This window comes from Buceros rhinoceros, unplaced genomic scaffold, assembly GCF_000710305.1.
Source record: "Buceros rhinoceros silvestris isolate BGI_N320 unplaced genomic scaffold, ASM71030v1 scaffold1693, whole genome shotgun sequence".
Taxonomy (NCBI): Eukaryota; Metazoa; Chordata; class Aves; order Bucerotiformes; family Bucerotidae; genus Buceros; species Buceros rhinoceros.
This window is the reverse complement of record NW_010404026.1, coordinates 127,122-149,084: the sequence shown is the minus strand read 5'-3', so window position 1 is coordinate 149,084 and position 21,963 is coordinate 127,122. Positions and strand designations below refer to the sequence as shown.

The following is a 21,963-nucleotide window of genomic DNA, read 5'->3' as shown; positions in this document are numbered from 1 at the left end:
AGAAGGATGCAGAGCAAGAGAAATTCCTCCTTTGCGGTGTATTCTTCTCATTCAGAACAAGCCTTGCTATGCCTCAGGCAGCTCCACTTTTATGATCATAATCAAGCATTTTTCTCTGCATTTTTCATACTTACGTGTCCTCTCTTCAGGAAATTATTACAGTGAGTCACTCCGATAGGGAGAGATGTTTTGGTTCCCTCTTGACAACATGCCATCTTTTAGTGACTGTGAGGGGCCACACTTTCAGCTGGGATAGACCAGCATTACTCCGTCCAGTGCAGGACTGTGGCACCAGAGCACCAAGAGAGAACATCTTTACACTCATGATTCAAGTGTTTAGGGAGGGAGCAGGGGAAAGTGTGCAGGAGTACTGGAGCAATGCTTGTGCTAGCTGTGCAGATTTATTGCTACATTATCATCACAGTCAACACCATGAAACCTACAACTACAGGTCTCCATCTACTGCATTACAACTGGTATCGCCCCCACCGCTGACAGCACATTTTCCATACACCTGTGAGCTCTGGGGCATGGACATGCAGCTACTGGAAAAGGCTTTATTGGAAAACTGTGGGGTATGGTTTGGACTTCTGAGTGCTTCTCCCCATTTCTCTTCTGCCCTGCTCTTTCTTTTAACATTACATGTAGTGGGCTGTGTGGCAGGGGGAATGGACCAAAGCACTTTGTATTGGATTCTAAATGCCAGTCTTCTTCCTTTAAAAACAGAAGATGACAGCCTAGACATGAAGCATTTGAGGTCAGTGCTGAATTAACTTTCTCAGTTTCAACTAATTGAAAATGTCTGTGTTTCTGCTTGAAAAGGGGGGAAAAAAAAGTGTGCTGGAGATTCCAGTATTTCACCATATTTACAGCATGGTGTCTCTTCCACAGGTAAATTCTAGTGGGAGGATACACAGATAGCTGTCTTTTAAAAAAACCAGTCATCTTGTGTGTTAGAGAGTGAGCGATTACTTTTTCTGCATGCATTTAATGATTGGTTTGTATTTTTGGTTCAAATATCTTAGAGATAATTTACCCTGTGTTTGATACATTTGATTATGTAATTACATTATTTCAAATCTGCATTAAAACTTGAACTGCATGTTTGTGAGAAACACAATTCTATGAATTCAAGGCAGGATGTCTGTTTTCAAATGCTGCCTCAGGTACAACTTGACTTTTCCAGTCTAAAAAAAAAAAAATCTTTTAAAAATAAAAGGTATTTTAAAACCCCCCTGACCTCCCCACCCTGTCTCAAACTATTTAGTAGAAAGAAAATGTTTTTCTGCTGAAGAAGACCCGCTCTAAATTTTTGACAGAACATAGTGCACATGCTTTAACTTCAGTACTGTGAGAGCTCTGTATTCTAAAAGATTCAGTAGATAAGAAGCGATGCTTTGGGGTATGGCCTTTTGATTCCACAGTCATCAAACCAGAGTAGCATAAGCCACTGGAAGAGACAAAGAAATGAACTTTGACTGGCCTTTGGAGGATTCACTATCTGATTTGCTTCATTAATGGAGACAGTAAAACTGAAGCTTAATATGAAACACCATGAGTAATAAGCATGAAATTTGTGTGCTGCGGTACAAATCTGTTCCCCAAATATTCTCATTTCAGGGGAGGATTCTTCTGGCACGATGCCTGGGCTGCTGGTCACAGCCCGCCTGGCCACCTTGCCCTGTGCCTAGCCTCTTTAGCAGCTGGTGCTGCTCCCAGGCAATGCCCTCAGCTCCTACTCCCACAGCTTATTATATTTTTAATTTTTTTTCTTAGAAAAATATGTTTCTAAATTTAGTTTAGGGACATCAAGCCAGTTGTTGAATCACAAACATGCTCCTGCTGCCAAACATAAGCAGTCTGTGTGTATATTTCTACATATATTTTCTGCGTGGAGAATTGCAGAGTTCTGAGGAATACACCCAAATCCACTACACAACTAATGCTTTGAGCTCAGAAGTAATGTATGATTTTTTAAAGTCTCCTACACCTACTAATTCATTAGCCAAACCCAAAATACACCACTCTGGAAAAAATATGAGTTTGCACATGCACCCTGGGTTTGCACTGATTTCATTAAACTGGCCCAAACTCTGCACGATAACAGGGCTTTACTCACCAGAAACAGCATTCCCTGCCTGTGCTGCAGGCGGGAGGGTGTGTGCAATGAAGTCATTAGCTAAACACAGGAAAGGAAAGACAAAATCAGGCTTTTAACATACTTGTCCCTAAGCTAGAAACATCTGGCAGGTAAGAGAATGCTTTACATTTACTGCCTTGCCATATGAAAGCTCTCTGTGCCTGGCTTTCAACACGGGAGCAGGAAGAACAAAAGCCCTGACTCTGAACTCTCCATCTCTGGGCCTGAGGAGAGAACTTTTATCTCTACATTTCCACCAGCCTTTCCTCTTCTGCCTTCTTGAAAGGAGGAGGATATTAAAGACACAGGGAAGAAAGCTGTTCCAGGCCCTGTTTGGTTTCACTCCACCTATGGTTGGAAGGGGGATAAGGTTGTTTAAAAGTTCTTGTTCAATAAACAACCCAACACTCCATTTCTGAGCCTTCAGCTTTAGCAACCCCCAGAACAGAACTTACACTGGCATCAATTTTACTTCACGTTCAAGACCTTATTGCAGCTCGGAGTGTTTAAAGCACTCTCTGAAATCAGCAGCTTGAAATTCAACCATATATGCACAGCAAGAAGAGCCTTGAAAAAAATAAAAGCATTTTCTAATTTAATGATGACTGTGTTGAGGTAAAAAATTAGCTGCTCACCTTAGAGCCTTACTGCAAATCCAAGGCATGAAATTATTTGCAATCGCATGCCTTGCACATTATTCCTTTCCAATACACGTAGCAAATCTAACGTAGGTTGGGCTGGAGCGTGGAGGGAGGGGGGTTGCCCCGTGATGCTCGGCAGTCCTTCAGCTGCACCTGCTAATGACAGAACCCTATCCAGCACTGCGGAAATCAGGAATTTTGCCACTGACTTGAAAGGCAGCAGGATTTTAAATTACAATCCATGTTGCTTATTTTCTTCCTCTGGATAATACGGCCAGTGCATTCTGGGTAGGAAGCTAAGTTTCCCAATACCAGTACATAATTTGATCTCTTGACAATAACGCACATGCAGCTAAACGGTGCCTGCGTAACATTTTGTGCCTCAGTGCTTAAAGCGTATCATTTGGAACCACAAAAGCAAACCAAAGACCAGCTTGGAAGCAAAATAATCATTAGGTGGGGAAATGGTGGAAGCGAACCAGGCCCGAAATGCAAACTAGCACATGGGTATCCAAGGACATTACAGTCATCTTAGCGATCATTTTGAACACAGATAAAAAAGGATAAAGTACTGAAGTACAGAAATTGCTCTGATCCCTGCTAAATACCTCACCACAAAGAGATGTCTCAATACCAAAAGCTGTTATTAATAAAGCTTCTGCAGTGTAAGAGGCATTGAGCTCTTTGCAAGTTGAAGTGACTTTTTCCTCTTGTGGTTTTGGGGATTCCCATTTCTATTTGTTTGCCTTCCGTTAAGTGACCTAGCTGCTTCCCCTCACTCTTCTCTATCATCTCAGACCCCGCAAGCCTCCCATTCTGAAGTGAAAATTACTTTGAGCTGAAATTCTTCAGGTCTTATGCAAATATAGAGCAGAGAAAGGACATGGCCCCATCCCTCCTGACTTGTGGTCAGCATGGCCAAAGTGCCTTTTCTTTCCCATCCTCTAGAGCAAATTAGGCTTTGTGAAACCCAAGAGGAAGGGAACTCCTAAGGCTTTCTCCTCCACCTCTAGCAAGGATGTATAGTTGATGTGCTCTTCCCGCATACTGAATAGCTGCGGCAAGGACTGCGTCTCCCTGAAACAAAACCGCTTGCTCATGCCCCCTCTGAATTGGCAGCCACAGAGCACTGCCTCAGAAGGGCATTCTCCAGCAGCCACTGGGAGATACGTTTGCATGACTCCCTTTTCTGTTAACCAATAGTGTCCCAATCTGCCCTCGATACAAAACCAGACAATATGAATAACAGAACAATGAGAGCATTTAAGAACCCTACAGTTTGCTTCCTTCCTCTTCCTGCAGTACGCATCGATCAGGAAACAGAGAGCAGCATAGATGCAGGGACACAAACACATGGTCTCCTTCCTTCTGTCTGATGGGCAATATGGAAATAACCACTCAGCGCCAAGAGTTAGAAGCTGTGCATTACTGACACAGCTGAAACACAAATTCTCTGTCCTCAAAATGTGAAGGTTTAAAGGTCTCTCCCCCCTCGCTGCTGAAAGGCAGATACAGTGACCCTGCTATGAAGGTCCATGCCCTCATTGCAGCTCAGATTTTTAATTGGTTTCTTCCAAAACAGTTTTACAATTACCTGTAATTTGTCCACCAGTAATTTCCTTCCTTCTTAATCACGACAGAAAATGCTCCTGGTCTGCCACAGCCAGACATAGGTTTTTTTGTTAATAAAACTGTGCTTGAAGAGTCTCTCTTCAGGTCAACCTCCTTGATACACGCAGAGAAATGGCACCAGAAGCTAGATGGAGGCAGAACATTAACATCTCCTCACAAACCTCAATTTCTTTAAAAATGAACATTTAGGAATTAGATGTAAATGGAAGGAAACACAGTGTCGGTGATCTCCCAGTGGCAGAACATGTGCACTTTTATTAATATTCAGATGTACTGCATTAGCACAGAACCTGTATCCAGGCTGCAACCGGCACTTGTATCAAGCTGCTCTATTCAGGTTGCTACTATGACAACTATCCAGAGGCAAATGTCAGGTCAGTTCCCAGCACATGTGTCTAGGCCATAATTGCTTTGTCAGAAACTTAATAGCCACCTACTCCTACTCCTCTAGCAGCTAAAACCAATACTGTTAAAATAACAAAACGTTGCAATATTCTTACACCCGATTCATACGCTACTAAAGCACCAAAAACTTAAGATTCATCTTTCTTTTATGTCCCAAACTAGAATGGGGGTGAAGAATGTGTTTAAAGTGCCTGTTTGCAATTTTATGTTCATTTATGTTTCAGTGTAAACCTGGGATCATTAAACTCTCTCTTCCTTGGGGGTTAGATATCTTTCTCCCCACCATGATGATTATTGATATTTTATGTGCCTGTTTACAAATCACAGCATGGAAAAAATCCGTAGCTCTCATCTTGATGAGAGGTTTCTTCAAAAATGCCTTCAGTGTTTATCATAAATAACTGCTCCACAGCACCATGGTGCACAATAGTCTGTGCACAGCGTGTAGACTTGCTCTTACCAACCTGAAAGGCTCAAATCATCAAAGATTTTTTTTTTTTCAGTTTAGCTCTATAATTAAAGAAACTGGCAGCTTCCACAAGACTCAGAAATATAACTTCCACATTCATCCCAATCTTATTTATCCTAATCTTACCTCATATCTTTTAAGTTAAAAAAAAAAAAGACATCTTTATATTGAGGGAACTTTTTTGAGAGTGAAGTAATTGAAGCAGAGGAAGAGATGAAGTAAGTAATACTCTTGCAGCTGCAAAGGTGTCTTGCAGCCATCTGCAAATATGCTCTGATGTGAAGAATTAAAGTAAGTCTGCATATAACTGGTTTGTTCAGTGAAAAGGGAAATTGTCTCCCATGCGCACATGCAGACACATATACATCCTAACAGCTTCACTGCGTTACCTCCATTTTCCTTGTAGATAGTGATGAAGAGTGGTGGAATTAAATTACAGAAATTACGAATTTTACAAGGAAAGTATTACTCTGACTTCTGTGCAGTGAAGGTATGAGGACAACATCCTTGTCAGGCTACACAGTTGTCTGACTTGTTATTTTCAGCTAGTCTCTGGAATGAAAAGAAACTGTACCCTTTAAATTCACATTTAAATAAAAGAGAAAATGCAGAAAACCTTTTTCTTATCATGTATATTCTATAAAACATTGACCGACAAGCACTCCGTGAAGAGCCTACTAATGTAAAAAGCACCAGCTCTGGGTGATAAATGCCTCAGTTAGGGCGGGAGACATGTACGATAACTTCCATCTTCCTCTGAGCTTCAGCCCTCTTTGGGCTCAACTTGTCATTTGCTACGTAATTACAAAAGAATCATACACCGCATGTCTGATTACTTGGGGCATAAGGATGAGAGGGCTGTGCATAGCTCACTCCTTTGGCTGCCTAAAAACCTCTGCATGCTATGGTAGCCCTTCCATGACATAACTCCCTGAAATGGAGGTCAGATGGATAAATTGACACGGACTGAATCCAGGAGAGGAGCCAGTCCGCTGGTTTCGCAGCTGCATGTGACCACTATTCTCTTACCTATAAGTCTAATAATGAATTCTCAAAGGTCCATATTCCTGACCAGTACAAACCAACATGGTACGAAGGAAGCTATGTCAATTTTCTAAACTATCTGGCTAACCTCACACAACACGTCCATAGTTTCACACACTTCTACAGACACAGAGATCGATGACTCTGTTTTTCCCTGCTTTCCTATATTCATCCTCCTTCCTTGCTCCCTGAGACTCATATTTTGTCTCGGTCGCCAAACACTTCTCATTTCAATCAGAAGAAAAATGCTCATTCATAAACTTTGCAATGTGACAGCACGCAAAAAGAATCGATTCTCAACACAAACCAAAGAAACAGAATGCAGCTATTACAAAATGCACTTGTGTCCAAATAAAGGTGAAGGCAATTTCCTCCTAGTATCATTCTGATTTGCTTTTCCAAAGGAAGATTACACCTTTGCAAATTCCTTGGGAAAAATAAAGGGGCAGGTCCTCTCACATACTGATGTACATGAACTACTGTTTCCTCTTGGATCTTCCCTTGAAGAGTTTTCGGTGGTCTTTTTGATTTCAGACAGGACAGTAACAAGACTAATCCACCCTCGCTTTCCACAGAGCGCCACAGCCCAGCACTGCTCCTGGCTGTTTTACGATGAGGTTTTATAAAACTACACCACACACACGCCTGTTCAGAAGAAGCAGAGACTGACAATGGTTAAGTTTTCAAAACACAGCTTCTATTTCCATGACGGACATCAAGTAGAGCCACAGAGCCGAGGCCTCTGCAGTGGCAGCCCACAAAAGAGGCATCTCAACCTCTGTCCACTGCCCACGACGGGATGACTTTCTCCAGGCTTTGCTACTTATTTATCCATTCTTATTGAACACAATTTGGTTTGTAAAGCGAAGGACACAACAAAAGAAGTCATCCTGTTCATCACGTGCAATGAATATATGCAAAAGAGCTGTTTTAGCTTTACTTAATTTGTTTCATGACTCCCTTGGTGGTGGTAGCCCAGAACCTGCATTTCACACTAAGTATTGCTAGAGATGTAATAAGGATCTGAAAGGATTATGCCAGGACAGCATCCCAAGAAATCACTCAGAAGCAGAGGAAATCTTAGGGATTCAGATAACGCCTCTTCTATTTCTGTCTGAAGCAATTCATAGAAGGTTGATCCAATTATTGTTTCTACATTTTTTATCAACTGTGATGAAAACAAGTCTTCAGAACTCAAGACTGCAGTTACTCTTTTTCAGTATTCAGATTCAACAGAGATGATTTGGAGAGCCACACAAAAGCTCTGCACTGCCTCTGTACCCACAGCCTGATCTGGAGTGGAAAACATCAAGCAAACCCAGCCCAGTGTCACGAGCATTTCACTGTTTGGCAGTAGTATCAGTAAACCTATACAATTTCAATATATAAGTCTATAAAATTTATGCAAGGGAATAAATTATTTTTACTACCAGACAGAGTGAAACAGTGGAAGAGACAGAACTCTTCAGTCAGGTAATAGGTACCAAATATATAACTTCTCAGCACTTAAGCTGCTGGTCAACCAACGGAGCTTGCTCTCAAGATAATGAAAATGCACCGAAGCTTAAGAGAGAGCTTGAGTAACATCTAACACAGTCAGACAGCCAAAGCATTATAGTCCAAGCTACCATGACCTGGTAAACGCATTTGTATTCCTCACAGAGAAGTCTCAGAGACCAATAATGCTTTCATTGTCGCAGTTTCCAAAACTATGGAAGTTATTAGTTTCCTGACAGACACAATCACATTGGTTTTCCCATTATAAATTATTGACATGAAAAAAAATACAATTTTCAAAATAAGAAAATGATGCCAGTGAGACCAGTTTTCATTCACTTATTTTAAAAACTGGATTTTTGCCAGCAGAAGTTTTCAGCTTTGAGTTAGGAAATACAAAGATTATGTGAGTGGAATTTAAGGCATATAGGTAGAAGGATGGCTTCTTCCTGCTTCAGGCTTAACTTTACCAGGCTCAACACAATCCCTAGATCAGTGCTGTATTAAGAACTGCAGCTATCAGAAATATTTCTAGAAAGTCATCCACAGGATGCAGTATTTGTGTGTGCACAGACACATATGGTTTGGAGAGGCTGCTTCTGAGGAGATAACAAATCTGTGCACAGGATTATAGGTATATAACGCCAACGCTTCAAGTTTAATACTTATGAAAGAAACAGCTAACATCTCTTCAAAAGAAAAAATGAGCTCTTAGAGCTTTCCATAGTTTTGACTTTTAAGCTGGTTCTTTTTGCTGAGCAATAATTGGGATGGTTTTTCATCAAACTACCGTTAACACTGTAGGCAAAATCCAAATTTATTTTGGAAATAAATATTATTTTACCAAAGTACAGATGTCCATTAGGGATGCACGTGCACCATGCTCAAAACTTCCTGCTTGTGGACTGTGTCGTGCCAGGGACAGGAGGAGAATGGAGAAGAGGAAAGAACATAAGCAAGACAAGAAAGATTGCTCAGGAAGGTGCCGAAGTTTTGTCTTCACTTCAGGACTGGGCACAACGCTCACTGTTTTCTTAATACATTCACATTTTACATGTAACATTCTGACAAAGGTGGTGGTGGGGATGCAAACTACATCTCATTTCGAGGCAGATCACCCCTCTGGGGAATAAAAGGCAGACCTTCACCATGCTGCGTGCAAGAATAATGCAGCATTAATAACACTTCCATTCAGCTCTGAGGGGAAGGGCTGAAGGAGTGCTCTTACCAGGTCCCCTTAACCATCTGCCTTCCAGGACTGTCTAATGTTTGTCCTCCATTAGAAGACCTCTTGATAAATTTTTGAAGTGGTAATTTTCATTATTCAAATCTTATTTCCCCTTCCCTCTTCCCCAAATTTCCACAGAAGCATCCTCAAAATCTGACTGCACCCGTTGGTATGATGCCAAATTTTGGAAATTTACATTTAAAAAGGAAAAATAGAGACATGTTAACAAGAAAACAAGGGTTCTTTTTTCCTTTTTCTTTTTGAACTATGGAATAGTTAAAATTTAGTAGAAAAAAAACAGTAAAAAGTTCAGCATATTGAACTTTTTCAACTATACTCTGTTTAGGAAAAAAATCCAATGAAAATATTTCATTTTGGATACATGCAAGAAAAGTGAAGGAAATTTAGAATTAAGTAAAAGACGAAAATAAGAAGAGGAGAAGGACAGAACTCTTCTAGCTATAAGGCACTCTCCGTAGATGTGAGGAAACAGGAGCACTTCCCATCTCAGCACAAGAACCGAGCTCAGTAGCATGTGTTAAACACCTCACTCAGAAATATTCTGGAATGGTTTCTTCTCAGTCTACTTCGTTAATGTCACATAGTTGGAATAAATAATTAAATGCCAACGCAACTGGAACTAGAACCAATGTTCTCTACTTCTCTAGTGACATAACTATTCCACCCTGCAGGGTAGATTTCTCACTGTAAGTTTGATGAAGCTACCTAACACACATTGCTGTACTTTTTTCCAGCCAAAACTATTTAACAAATCTATCCTGAATTCACAAATAGTTTTGCAAGCACCAATGTTACTTCAACCCAGCTAATCTACTGCTTGCTGAATCAAATGGCTGGTGCTCTTTGCAACCTTCTCCTCAGTGTTCCCAGAACTCGGTGCCAGGAAGAGGGCAGAGCTGAAGGAAGTAGAACCCAACATCTGCTCTTTGCAGGCAGCTTTGCTACTTGAACATCACAATTGGAATTAAGGTGATCAGTTTGGAGTCCACAGGCTTTGAATTCTGTAATGAAAAGTAAAGAAATACCTCTCCCCTTGATAATCGTTACCAAATCCTTCTGGGATAGTAATACCACAAATAAAGGGGAAAAAAATCCTAATAATATGCTTTTTGAGTTCTGTCTACAGTTTTAAAATCATTTCTGTTTCAACAGCTCTCTGGCTCCCCAGAGAGTATTGCTCAATTATCATTTAAATCACTCAAAAGTTCTGCCTCAGCCTCTCTGGACCAAGGAATTGAGCCACTAGCTTTGTGCAATGAAAGTTTGCACAAGTCTTTCCTAGTTCTCCTTGGGGTAAGCACATCAACTTTGTAGCTTTTTTCTTTTAATTATTACTGATAAATCAGAAAACAAACTAGCGACTATAAAACGCGCACAATCTGAATGGCACTGCTTCTAAACTGAGCCATACCTAACATTACAGTGCTTTGACATCCCCTGTGGTTTGTAAATCTTAAGAAAAATGTACTACAATAATGAAAGTGCTAGCAAAAAATATAACAGCAAAAAGAAAGAGCAATATCCACTCTCAGATCCCAAACTATCAACATTCTAGGGAATCCCTTATTCAGTTAGGGCACAACCTGAAAGAACTCAATGGACTACGTATAAGAGGAGAATGTTCCTTTAAAAATGTTCTTCTTCACAAAAGGGTTCATCTATCATGACAGAGGCATATTTTGGAACAACTGAGATATTACTAAGATTTCACTTTGTGATAATTGTGAAGAGACATGTTAGATGTTCACTGGATCTGTGGAGCAATTAAAAAATCAAAGCCTGGAATGAGCTACCAGTTTGATTTTTAAAAATTGAAATAAAACATGCAATTCTCAGCAAATTAAGAATAACAAAATCCTGACATGCACTACAATAGGTGAAAGAAAAAATAAAATAAATATTGATATGAGCCTTAAAAACTCACTAATAGGTTAACTGACAGCATTTTGCTTTATATCACAATATATCACTGTTATGTTTCAGGCAAATAGGTATTTTCAGAAACTTACACTATTTCACCTTACATTTACAAATGCACACTCATTTTAAAAGAGAAGATGTGCACAAATAAACTCACTGATTCATGGATACATGCACCATTTCTGTTATTTATGTTAATTATATATACTGCACGTTCTGTTCCTTTTAATTCTATGCAGATTACACACTATGTCCTCAAAATCTACAACCGTTAAAAAGCAAATACACAGCTTTATCCAGCTGGACATTATAAATAGACCAGACACCCTCCTAGAGCTTATGTAAATATAGACAAAGGCACACTTGTGTATTCATTTAAAGAACGACAGCTTTTGTAATTTAATTATTCTCCTAGCAAGAAATGTATAAGGGATTGCACCACCCTTCTGCACGGCATCCTATGTAAATGAGTCCAGTGCATTTATAAATATGGATGTGGTAGACCTCCAAAGAGCACAGTACCTGCTGTCTATCCAACCGCATCCTTTTTGCAGCATTTCTGCTTTCACTCTCACAGGCGGAAGCCAGGATACTCTCTGCAACTGCTGAAGTAAGGTGTGAGGGAATAGGTCGTGACTATGAGAGAAAAAAGAAACAGAAATTATTTCTAGCGTAATCCACGATACCCTCTTTCAAAGTGCACAATACCGTCGCCTAGGCAGGAAGGTCCGCTCATTGAAATGCAGTTTGTACCAAAAAAACAGGGAAATGGAACTGGTAAAGATGAAAAATGAAACTAGTTAGATATTAAAGCTGCAGATGATCCATAGATCCACGAGAAGCCCTTTCCCCCCACAGCTCTATTGTCCGGTGTGTTTAGTCTGGCTCATTAAGCTGTACTTTGAACAGACAGTGGCATATTCTCCGCGTTCCAGCAGCACCCTGGCCGTCTGATTCTTGTGAAGAAAACTGAAAGGCTTTTTATCTTGTACAGCATGTGACAGAGATGAGTAGTGGTTTTTTATAGTCATAAAAAAAAAAAAACCCCACAACCAAAACAAAAAACCCCAAGTGATAGGGTTGAAACACCACTCAAAACATAACAGATTGTCAGAACATTTCAGAGCAGTCTCAATCTGTAGTATACGAATATTTGCATTCCTTGCTGCAACATGACTGATGTGATTAAAATGACTAAAAAAAAAAAAAAGAAAAATCTGTTTTTCTTTCGATAATGCCCGCCTTCCAGCACTGTAGATAATTTCTGCTTCAACAAGATACGGTCCATTTTTCCAATTCAAAACCTCTCATTACTAATTTCATCGCGTTTACATATTGTAGGTTACAGGTGCAATGAATCTCCCAAAACCAAGGGAATGCTAAAATCTTTAGCTCCATTGTTGGTCACGAACCCCAATATGATCTTCCCTGCCGTTTTATTCAAAAGAAGATTTACACACCTTTTTTCCTAATTACACGCAAAACAATCTTTCTGAAAGATGACGTGCACAATAAACCTGATCTTTTTCATTAATTTACAAAAATATGTCTGAACTACTAAGAAAATAAAGAAAATGGGGATAATAACACAGATAGTGACAAACATATAAGCCCATTCCAGAGACTACCATTTATTGAATTAGCTTCTGAACTTCCATAAATGTTCAAAGCTTCACAGAACTCAAAAGTACTGTGCAAATTTATACCCACTGTAGAACCGCCCCATGGATGTGGGAAGGTTGGAGGCTCTGGGGTGGTTTTTTTGTTTACTGTTGATTTTTTGGTTGGGTTTTGTTGGTTGCTTTTTTAAAAAGCTTTTACCTTCTTACTCCCAAAGTATAAATACAAACCTGCTATGAAATGTCACTGAGTTTTGGAAGTGAGTTTTGAATTATTCCCATTCAGTTCCTAGACAACCTTAGAACAGTTTCATTATATGCCTCAAGTGATTTTATGGTTTTCATAACATTCCAGAGATGAAGGAGCCAACCATTACTAACATTACATTTTTACTTTAAAAAATTAAAGTCTATTTATTGACTTCGGAAGTCCTCTGCAGAACGCCAGTTTTTTAACCTGACATTGTATTTTCTCTAATGCATGGGACCACAGCCTGTCTGGGACCAGAAGCTGAACTGGCTTTTAGAAACAGAGATTTATGGCTCTCCCTCTCCAGTGCAATAGGCTTATTTCTCTTCTCCCGTTCACACAAGAACAAGCTCTCTGGCATCAGCGTAATGGCTGTGTGACAAAGACAATCAGAGGCAGCAATACTACAATAAAATATATTTGGAATGATTTGACAGGACAAACTATTGAACTTGCTTCCAGTTTTGAAAATAAATCAGTCTAAGAGATGAGGGGCACTGAGTTAAACCCTGGTGTCCTCACAGAAATTAACATTACAGTACCAGCAGACACCCTCCTCAGAGCTCCAGAGGAGGGAGTAAGTTCTTGTGGAAAGTTTTCTCTGACAAAGTGTTTTATCTATTATTCTGCCTCCCTATAAGGTGATGTTTCTCTGAATTTGTTACTGCATCACTGAGCCCCACTAGATCCCTCCCGGATTTGGTGGCCAGGTATCACTGTACCTGACACTGCTTAAGTATGTTCAAGGTACACTGATTAGCATGGAAGTCTCAGTGTGGTCCTGGGTCCTGTAGCAGTGGCCACACAATGATGTTCTTGGAAAATGGTGAGTGAACACCTGGTTAATTCCCCCAGCTCAGGTCTTTAATTAGAGCTACAACCACACCCATACATCAAGGGAATTTTAGAAGGTGATGTATGAGCCAAAAAATTAATGTTCTGACCAAAAAGTAAAAATGGGCCCAAGTTCCCCCAGTTCATGGGAGAGACAAGGTTTATTGACGTGTTTTACAAAACAGAAATAGAGTTACCATAAAAATTAAGCCGTTGTGCTTTTCTCTGTAAAGGACTGCAGAGGCAGTACCCACAAAAGCGAGGAAACCCCCAGGGAATGGAGTACCTTCCTCTTGAAATATGTGTTAACCCATAATTTCTCTCACTCATCGCTCCAGCTGGCTGTTGACATACATGTTCATGTCAAGAGCTATCTAGAGTAGAACCTTAGGGTAATGTAATGAACGCACGGTGAGTCACCTGGGGAGTCAAACACTGTAAGAAAGCACAGGAGAAAAATCATCTGATTAAGGTTCAGGCTCTATCAGCTTCGGCAAAGCACTCGCCTTGCATTGACTGAGAAGGTGAACACAGTCCGGCGTCACTAAAAGTAGAGCTGTTACAAAGAGGATTCTCTGTTCCATGAAATGCCATATCTGTGAAATGTCAGAAAGATAAATTTTGAAAAGCCTTGCCTAGGAGGAAAAATTGCTTTGAAATAAACCCTTTTAAAAAACTGCTTTTAAATAAACTGAATTAATAGCCCCATCTTCTCAGCTCACAGGCCCCATCTGGCTTAGCTTAACTTCCTCATCTCCTCTACTTCTGATTATTCGTGATCTCTGTAACAACAACCAGCTACAAACCCACTTCTGTAAGAAGCTTGAGCATCCCAGACCTTGTGGGGTGCTGAACATTTCCGCAGAGGCCTTGGGAAACATGGCAAAATGCTGCAGAAGGGAGCCTGCAGATCTCAGCCAAACCAGCGTTTTCTAGGTCCCCAGGCTCCCCTCTGCAGAGCTGAGAGCTGGTTCCTGCGTATTTGGGACCAGAGCAGAAAATGAAGGAGACGAGGGGTCCTTATTTCCAAGGGCTCCCTGGAGCCATGACCTGCCCACTGGACTAGCAGGAATCCAGGTTTCGTTCTACTGGACTATGTCAAAACCGAAAACATTTGACAAACTAACACTTCTTAGAGAGGAAAAAGAAAAAAAAGGTATTATAAAAAATTCCTGACCAGCTTTAACTGGCAGAACACAGCTCCTGTTGTTTGATACCTTAACATTCACAGCCCCAGTCTGGTATTTCTTTTACTTCACAGTGATGCAAAGCAGGAAAGAGCTATACTGGAACCATCCATGTGTAAAACCAGAGAAAAAGCAGCAAGCCTCTAACCTTCGGTCTACCGAAACAGGCGAGTCACACAGCAAAATTAGAACGCAGGAAAACATTTTTGTCGTTTTGAACCAATGACAGAGAGAAAAGAGGCATGTGAAAATTTTATGGTAACTTGTAGGTGAAGAGAAGAATAAAGTTTAGAAGGAATCTGGTAAACAGCTTAATACAGACCTTCTGAGAAGACCACATGCCTCTGACCATCCCACCGCAGCAACACACGGAACGGCTTCATATTTACTTGAAAGCACAACACTGCTTGTGACTGCGCTACAACAGCAGCCACGGTTCGAACACAGGTAGGTTTGGTTTGTACATCTCTTCAGCTGACACACAACCTCTAACATGATGTAAGTGAAGAACATTCTGACAAAAGACATAAGGGAAACCTGCTAGATCTCATGTAGCTGTGGAAACCTCTGCTTTTGACGTGTTTTGAAGTGACTGACATCCAGAAGGTGGTTGAAATTCCTGCAGGAGCCCAAGGGAGATGACCAACCACCTCCAGTTCTCTCCTACTTGAAACTGCATTTCAAGGTAATTTCTCCCATTTGAAACTGTAATTTCAAGGTAAATATTGAGTCCACCACAGAGCCTGTAGATGATGATGACAAAGCAACAGGTATACTTATCCACCATATTGGACAGGAACGTTTGCAAGATTTTGAGAAATTACTTCTGTGCAAATTGATGTGAAGACTTCATACAGTCCTCCCCTTATCTCTCTGAAGAGAGTACAAATTGTTGACAGACACGCTTTTGCAGATTTCTTAATAAAATACTTCTATGTAGTCAAATAACTGTTGGTCTGCTTTAAAGAACATTAAAGCTAAGAGGGATCCTTCCACTGTTTTGGTGGTCTTTAGACTTGGCTCTCAACAATCAAAGCATCTTACAACAAGCCTTTCTGGAGTTATGGAGCAGTCCTGCAGGGTTGCTGATTTTTTAGTAGTATAAATCAGAAATCCTTGGTCCACATTCTCTACAAATTAGCTCTATTAGTATAATCTCTGAATTCTTAACATTAAGGAGACCAGCACTTCCCATATGCTGTAAAACACCCATCTGCAGTATCCCCACTGAGTACACTCTCATCAGGTCCTCTGCTTAAGGTGAAGCACTTTTGCAGTATCTTCATAAGAATACCCTTTTGGGGTATTTTCACACAATTCCTGTATTTCTACATGGAATCTAAAAAAAAAAAACCCTACGTTTCAATTTTAAATGTACATTTTTTGGTGTAAATCTACCAACAGTTGATATAACGGAGGGAGTATATTCCAGCCTAAACCACTGGGAGCAGCATGTTCACCACAAAGCAGCTTGCAATCTGCTGTACGTGCTGTCCTCCTGCGGTCAGAGAGCTGCCATCTCCTAAGTTACTACCTTGGCAATTTTTTGGTGAGATCCGATGTTGTCATACAGAAGCTTGGTCTAGATACTCTGAGCCGTGTTTCACCAGTCTGACTCGGTTCTGAAAATAACGCAGCTATCTGTTATGTCGGATAACGGGCACAGATGCACGCCCGCTAAAATGCCGAACTTCATAACCTGAGTTTTGTGCTTAAATACTACCTTCTACTTCAGGCCGATTAACACTGAAAAGGAGATCTTTCGGAATAAGACAGTTGCAAGCACACAAACATACAAGTTACTTCATTTTGTTCACCCCAAAATAAACGTATCTACTAAAACATAAATAGAGACCCCAAAATAAACGTATCTACTCTCATACAAATATGTGAGTGAGAACTTGAAAAAAAGTAGTTCCAAATTTTCCAAATCAATTGGGCATTCAAAGGTGAAGAAGAACGCCTAAGAAGCCTCAGTAACTGAGTTTTTCCAGCAGTACCTCTAAGAATTTCTTTGCATCACAACGTGATACTCTCTAGTGCTCTACTGCACTTCAGCTTTTTCCTCAGGTATCGCAAGACCGGTTCATCTCCAAAATGGAACACTGTGAATACGCCACAATTCTTTCCTAATAACTTGTTAAGATCTACCACAATGTGTTAAACCCCCCAACATATTAATAACAGTATGTAATTCCTAAATAACCTCCAGAATACTTTACGAGCCAGGGTACACATTATCTGCAAATGAGATTTTTTACTCAGTGTAATGCAGGGAAATACACGGCGTAGAACTGCACTATGCTGCACGTTTGAAAAGGATTCAGAAACCTTTCCACAGAGTATTTTTAAAGTTTCAGAGTGAAGTACAGCACTGCACTCTATCGGATGTAATTTTATAACTGTTAGCTAGCACAGAATAGTGAAAGATGAACAACCGGACTGGCATTTTAATGCTTGTAGCACTGCGTTTCAGTCTGGGGTTTGACATGTTTTGCTCAGTCTTGCAGTCCTGTGATAAATACTTAATTATACACCTACTAAGGAACTCAAAGAAATAACTAGAAATATTTTCTTAAATTGCAGAAGAGGCTTTTTAAAACATCCAGTGATATCCACATAACTTTTTAAAGTTTTCAGCTTTAAAGTACATTTTATTGAAACGTTGTGTATTGCACATTGATTATGACAGCATCTAAATATATCCATATATATTTTAACATATCCATATTCCTGTCTAAATGTTAAGCAAGTGACACATTCCAACCAACCGCCGTTTTGCTGCTGCTGCTGCTGCTGCTGCGCCTATACACGGGGCCCAGGCCTGCTCCATTTATTCAAGAGAGCAGTTCCAGTGGGGCTAGTGGAAATTTCAAATGACTTACATGGACAGAAAGAATATCCATCAACTAGTCATCTAGGCTTTTTCCTTGTTCCATTGAAAAGAATGTTGTCTCAGGAGACACGGAACAAATCTTTCCGGACTGGTTCATCTAGGTGCTTCACTGACTGCTGAGGAAGCCCAAGTCAACGAATTTCTCCAGTAAACTTGGGTAAGAGTACCTCTATCCCAACTTCATCTGGTATTTCAGAGAGACATGGAATCATCACACTGAACTACCTCCTTCCTTCTGAGGTGAGGATTGGATTGGACACTCTGACAGCAAACAGTTTGCTAGCAAAGCTCCAGAGGACTAGGAAAAACTAAGACTGATACAATATTATCTCCTATTTTTCCTAAACAAATACGCTGAACTGGCTCCCTGTCCTTAAGGTACTATCACAAACCAGCTAACCAAGTAACATTGCAGCAGAGGTTTCAGTCTCAATCAGAATCACAGAATAAGAAAAACTGACATACCTACTACTTCTTTTCCTGATTTCAAGCTTACAAGTAATCAGGGTGGACATTCTTTCAACCCAGATTTTTTTTTTCCATATAAAAGATTGGCTTTTTCCTAGATCAAAACTTAATGACATCTTGGATGGGCTTGTTTTTCTTTTAAATGTAATTAAAAAGTGAAACAAACATCAAAATTGCATTCCTTTTTTTCCCCCTCTCACACAGACTGCAGATAGCTAATTACTATCAGGTAGCTGTACATTTCTCATTTTTAAGTTTTCATTCTTTTTCCCAATCTCATGCCTTTTTCAAAGGTAACTTCTTCACATTTTCCAAGATTAGTGGAAAAAGTGAAATTTCTTCTGCCACTCACTTCTCCAAAATTGCCTATACTTGCAAAAGTTATTGGAAAGCAAAAAGTATCTGAGACTGAGTTAAAGTTTGTCAGAGAGTAGCTTGGCCCTTTTTCAGATGTAAATCTGGTTGCCCACCAGACTTACATAAGCCAACCACTGTCAAACAAGGGTGAGATGTTTAGGAAGAAAAGAGACCAACAGAGTTTGGGGTATACTACAAAGCAACAGCTCTGTTATGATTATTTCTAGATCTTCATCTAACTGTTCTTGGGATAACTGTCTCAATGCTTCCCGGGTTATTAATCAAGCTTAGGTACGCATCCCTGGCTCTACAGACCCGCATCTTCCCAAAAATGCTTATGACTTTTCCAATCACAAAAGGCCTGGAGGAGTGAAAACCCATGTGACTGAAGAGCAGGACTACTGAGCATCAAATTCAGTAAATATTGAAAGCTTCCTCTCTCTAAAGCTAAAATTTAAAAACTCAGACTAGATACCTATCCCAAGAAATCTTAACAAGGCAAATTTCAGAAAATATATCCCCTTCTGGAAACCAGTCCCCACCAAAGCTGCTCAGTCACAATACAGAAGCACTCCGAGCCACAAGCCACATTTGAAACACCTCAATCAGCACGTGCATGGAGGCAAATTGCTGAAACACCTCTTACAGTCGATTGGCACAATCAAATGACAGAAGCAGTGAAAGATACAGAGCTTAGTTATTTGTTACTGAGATGGCAATAGGACAGAAGGAGCTGGCATGAACACCACTGGGACCTAACTGAGGAACTATCTTCTGACCCCTCTTCTCAGACACATATGAATTTGTCTTTGGACATTGAAAAGCACTTATGATTAGCCTTTCTCTCCAATACATAAGAACATGTTCTTCGATACAATCACTTTGTATTGCAGTAGTGCAGGAAGGAGGGGTTTTTTTTGTTTAAACAAAAGGAAGAACCTCTTTGTGAATGGGAGTTCAGGACCTTGCTCTTGCACTGGGATGCACAGAGGAAAATTAGCGTAACTGTGAAAAAGACACTGCAAGATGCACTTTCAGTCTGAACACAGAGAGACTCATGACAGGAGATTGTGGAGATGGGAAGAAGCAGATAGCAGTAAGAAAGTCAGTTAGTCAATTCAACCTCATCTGATTATTTCTAGCATCTAAAATTTTTCTGGACTGTAACTAAATGAATACACACCGCATAGACTCAACAGTTGTTTACTATCTTTTTTTAATTGGCAATTTTCTATAGATACAGAGTTTGGGACAAGTTTAAAGGATGGACTTTAAAAACATTAGTGAAACAGGTCATTTGACCATTTCAGAAAGAAAAGTCCTCTTGTATAGCACATATACTAGAGACCCCGTCCAAACGTCAGTGATTTCAGAACTTGACAAACTTTCCTCCCAATGAAAGATTCTGAGCAAGATCATAGAATTCAGTAAGAGAACATCCTCAGAAGCCCTCAGGGGTCCATGAGCAAGAGACAATGGGAGGAGAAAAGCAATCTTACAATTCATGAGAAAAACTCTGACAGTCCTTGTTGAGGGCTATGCTTGGGTCAGAATGAAAATGGCACAATCACGAGAGAAATGGGGAAAGCATTTCCAAGGTAGAGAGGGAACTCCTCAAAGGAATATTTGTAACAACAAGCTATGCAAGCTGCCTTGGAGTCTACAGACAACTTTCTGTCTCAAGTAGAAGCAGAATACTATAAGCAATCTCTTAAAAATATTAATACTAAGCTGCACGTTAATTAACAATATGAACAGTTACGAGACTGAGCCTTTCCCATTGCCTCAGAGCGAGACCCGGCCTGTTATGCAGCAAGAGCTGTCACTTGGATTACAGATGGCAAATAACTGACAGAAGCAGGCTTCAGGCATGCTTTTTCATCTTTACTATGCAGCCTTACACTAATTTAACTTAGTGTTCACATTTTCTCTTCACTTTACCATCTACAATTTACCATCTACAGCTGTAGATAGCTGCCCTGTTCCACACACAGTCCAAACTGTCATATGCCGTACATGAGATAACTCTCTTTTTCTCCTCCAACCAGACGCTCAAAATGTGGCATTCTGAGCCTGAACAACATGAAAAACTTGTATTTAATGTGTCTATAGCAAAAAACATCTCCCGTGGAGACGATTATCTGACATCCTATTTCATCTAACAACGGTAGCACTATTGCCCCCAAGGAGATTGCCCTGTTTTGTTATATTTGAGGGTAGCACCTTATTCGAATCAACCCCAACATGTCCCTCCATGACTGTTTTGAACAAATGGTATTATCCAAACAAAGCGGTTCTTTTCCGCTGTCAAAACGGTCAGTACATTTACAATTCCACCACAGTTGAGTGCCTCTGTCCATGGTAGCATTTTTAAAAACTGCTTATAATCAGGAGATGCTGATACAGTACTTCAGAAACCAGAAAATAATTAAAAGCAACAAATGGATACATATTACATTTCAGACTTAGTCGAGACATAAACATAAACCACCATTTATTCTCTCAGGAAGTTAATGGGAGCTCCTCTAAACACTTTGGATACTCTCTGGCTCATGTTCCTACCTAGGAACGGGGAGGCAGGAGGGATTTCACTTCAGGCCCAGGAGGGCTGAAATGTTTGGCATGAGCTCCAGTGCCTTGTCACTTCCATTAATGGGCAGCAAAGTCAATATTTTAGAAGGCAATTTGTTTGTTTAAAAAAAAAAAAAAAAAAAAAAAAAAAAAAAGCCCATCATAAACTGTCATGGAACATTATAAAAACAGGGACTATTTCTGAACTATAAAGATTGCCTGTTTTGATCATATCCCTGCTCCTTTTTCCCCTCCCAGGAATAAATTTGATCCTGCAACCTTTATTCGTACGAAAGTAACACTTGCAAATGTGCGCTGAAGTCAAGCCAACCCAGCTCTCACGGGTCAGACTGCAGCCCCTCATGCATACTGCAAAACAGTTGCACAAGTCTTTCAGATGACAAAAAAATGAACCACTTTACATAACCGCTCATCAGCGTGAATAATGACAGTAATGAGGCCATAAATTGGAACAGTGAGGAGACTTGCTAGCATCGGCTAATTTTCTAAGAATTTTCAATTGAAAGAACAGCAAAATAAAAATATTTGGCATCGTGAATGCTGAACTTGATGGGGCTGGATTATTTTCAGCCAGAGTAGACAAAATTTAATGCTACTTAGTGTATCGTAGAAAATATTTACTTTCTGTTTTGCCTTCTTTGATTTTGGAAGGCTATACAGTGTGACATGTACACCAACAGTCCATCTTTGGCACTTCCATCTGTACAGATGTCCTTTATTCTACCTGTCTCTCTTCATCTGCATTTCCATTGTTCAGAAAGAG

The 21,963-nt window shown here is 40.1% G+C and overlaps 1 protein-coding gene across 3 annotated transcripts in view; it reads right to left on the bottom strand.

Annotated features, from left to right (window-relative positions):
- Positions 1 to 21,963, bottom strand: part of NOL4 (nucleolar protein 4) — a 148,498-nt gene that overhangs the window by 21,200 nt on the left and 105,335 nt on the right. For 2 of the 3 annotated variants that reach the window (XM_010133202.1, XM_010133203.1), the window contains one exon: positions 11,520 to 11,633. The exons of the other annotated variant lie outside the window; for it this stretch is intronic. In XM_010133202.1, the coding sequence (XP_010131504.1) occupies positions 11,520 to 11,633 (114 nt within the window). The remainder of the gene's footprint in view (positions 1 to 11,519; positions 11,634 to 21,963) is intronic. 3 annotated transcript variants of the gene reach the window in all.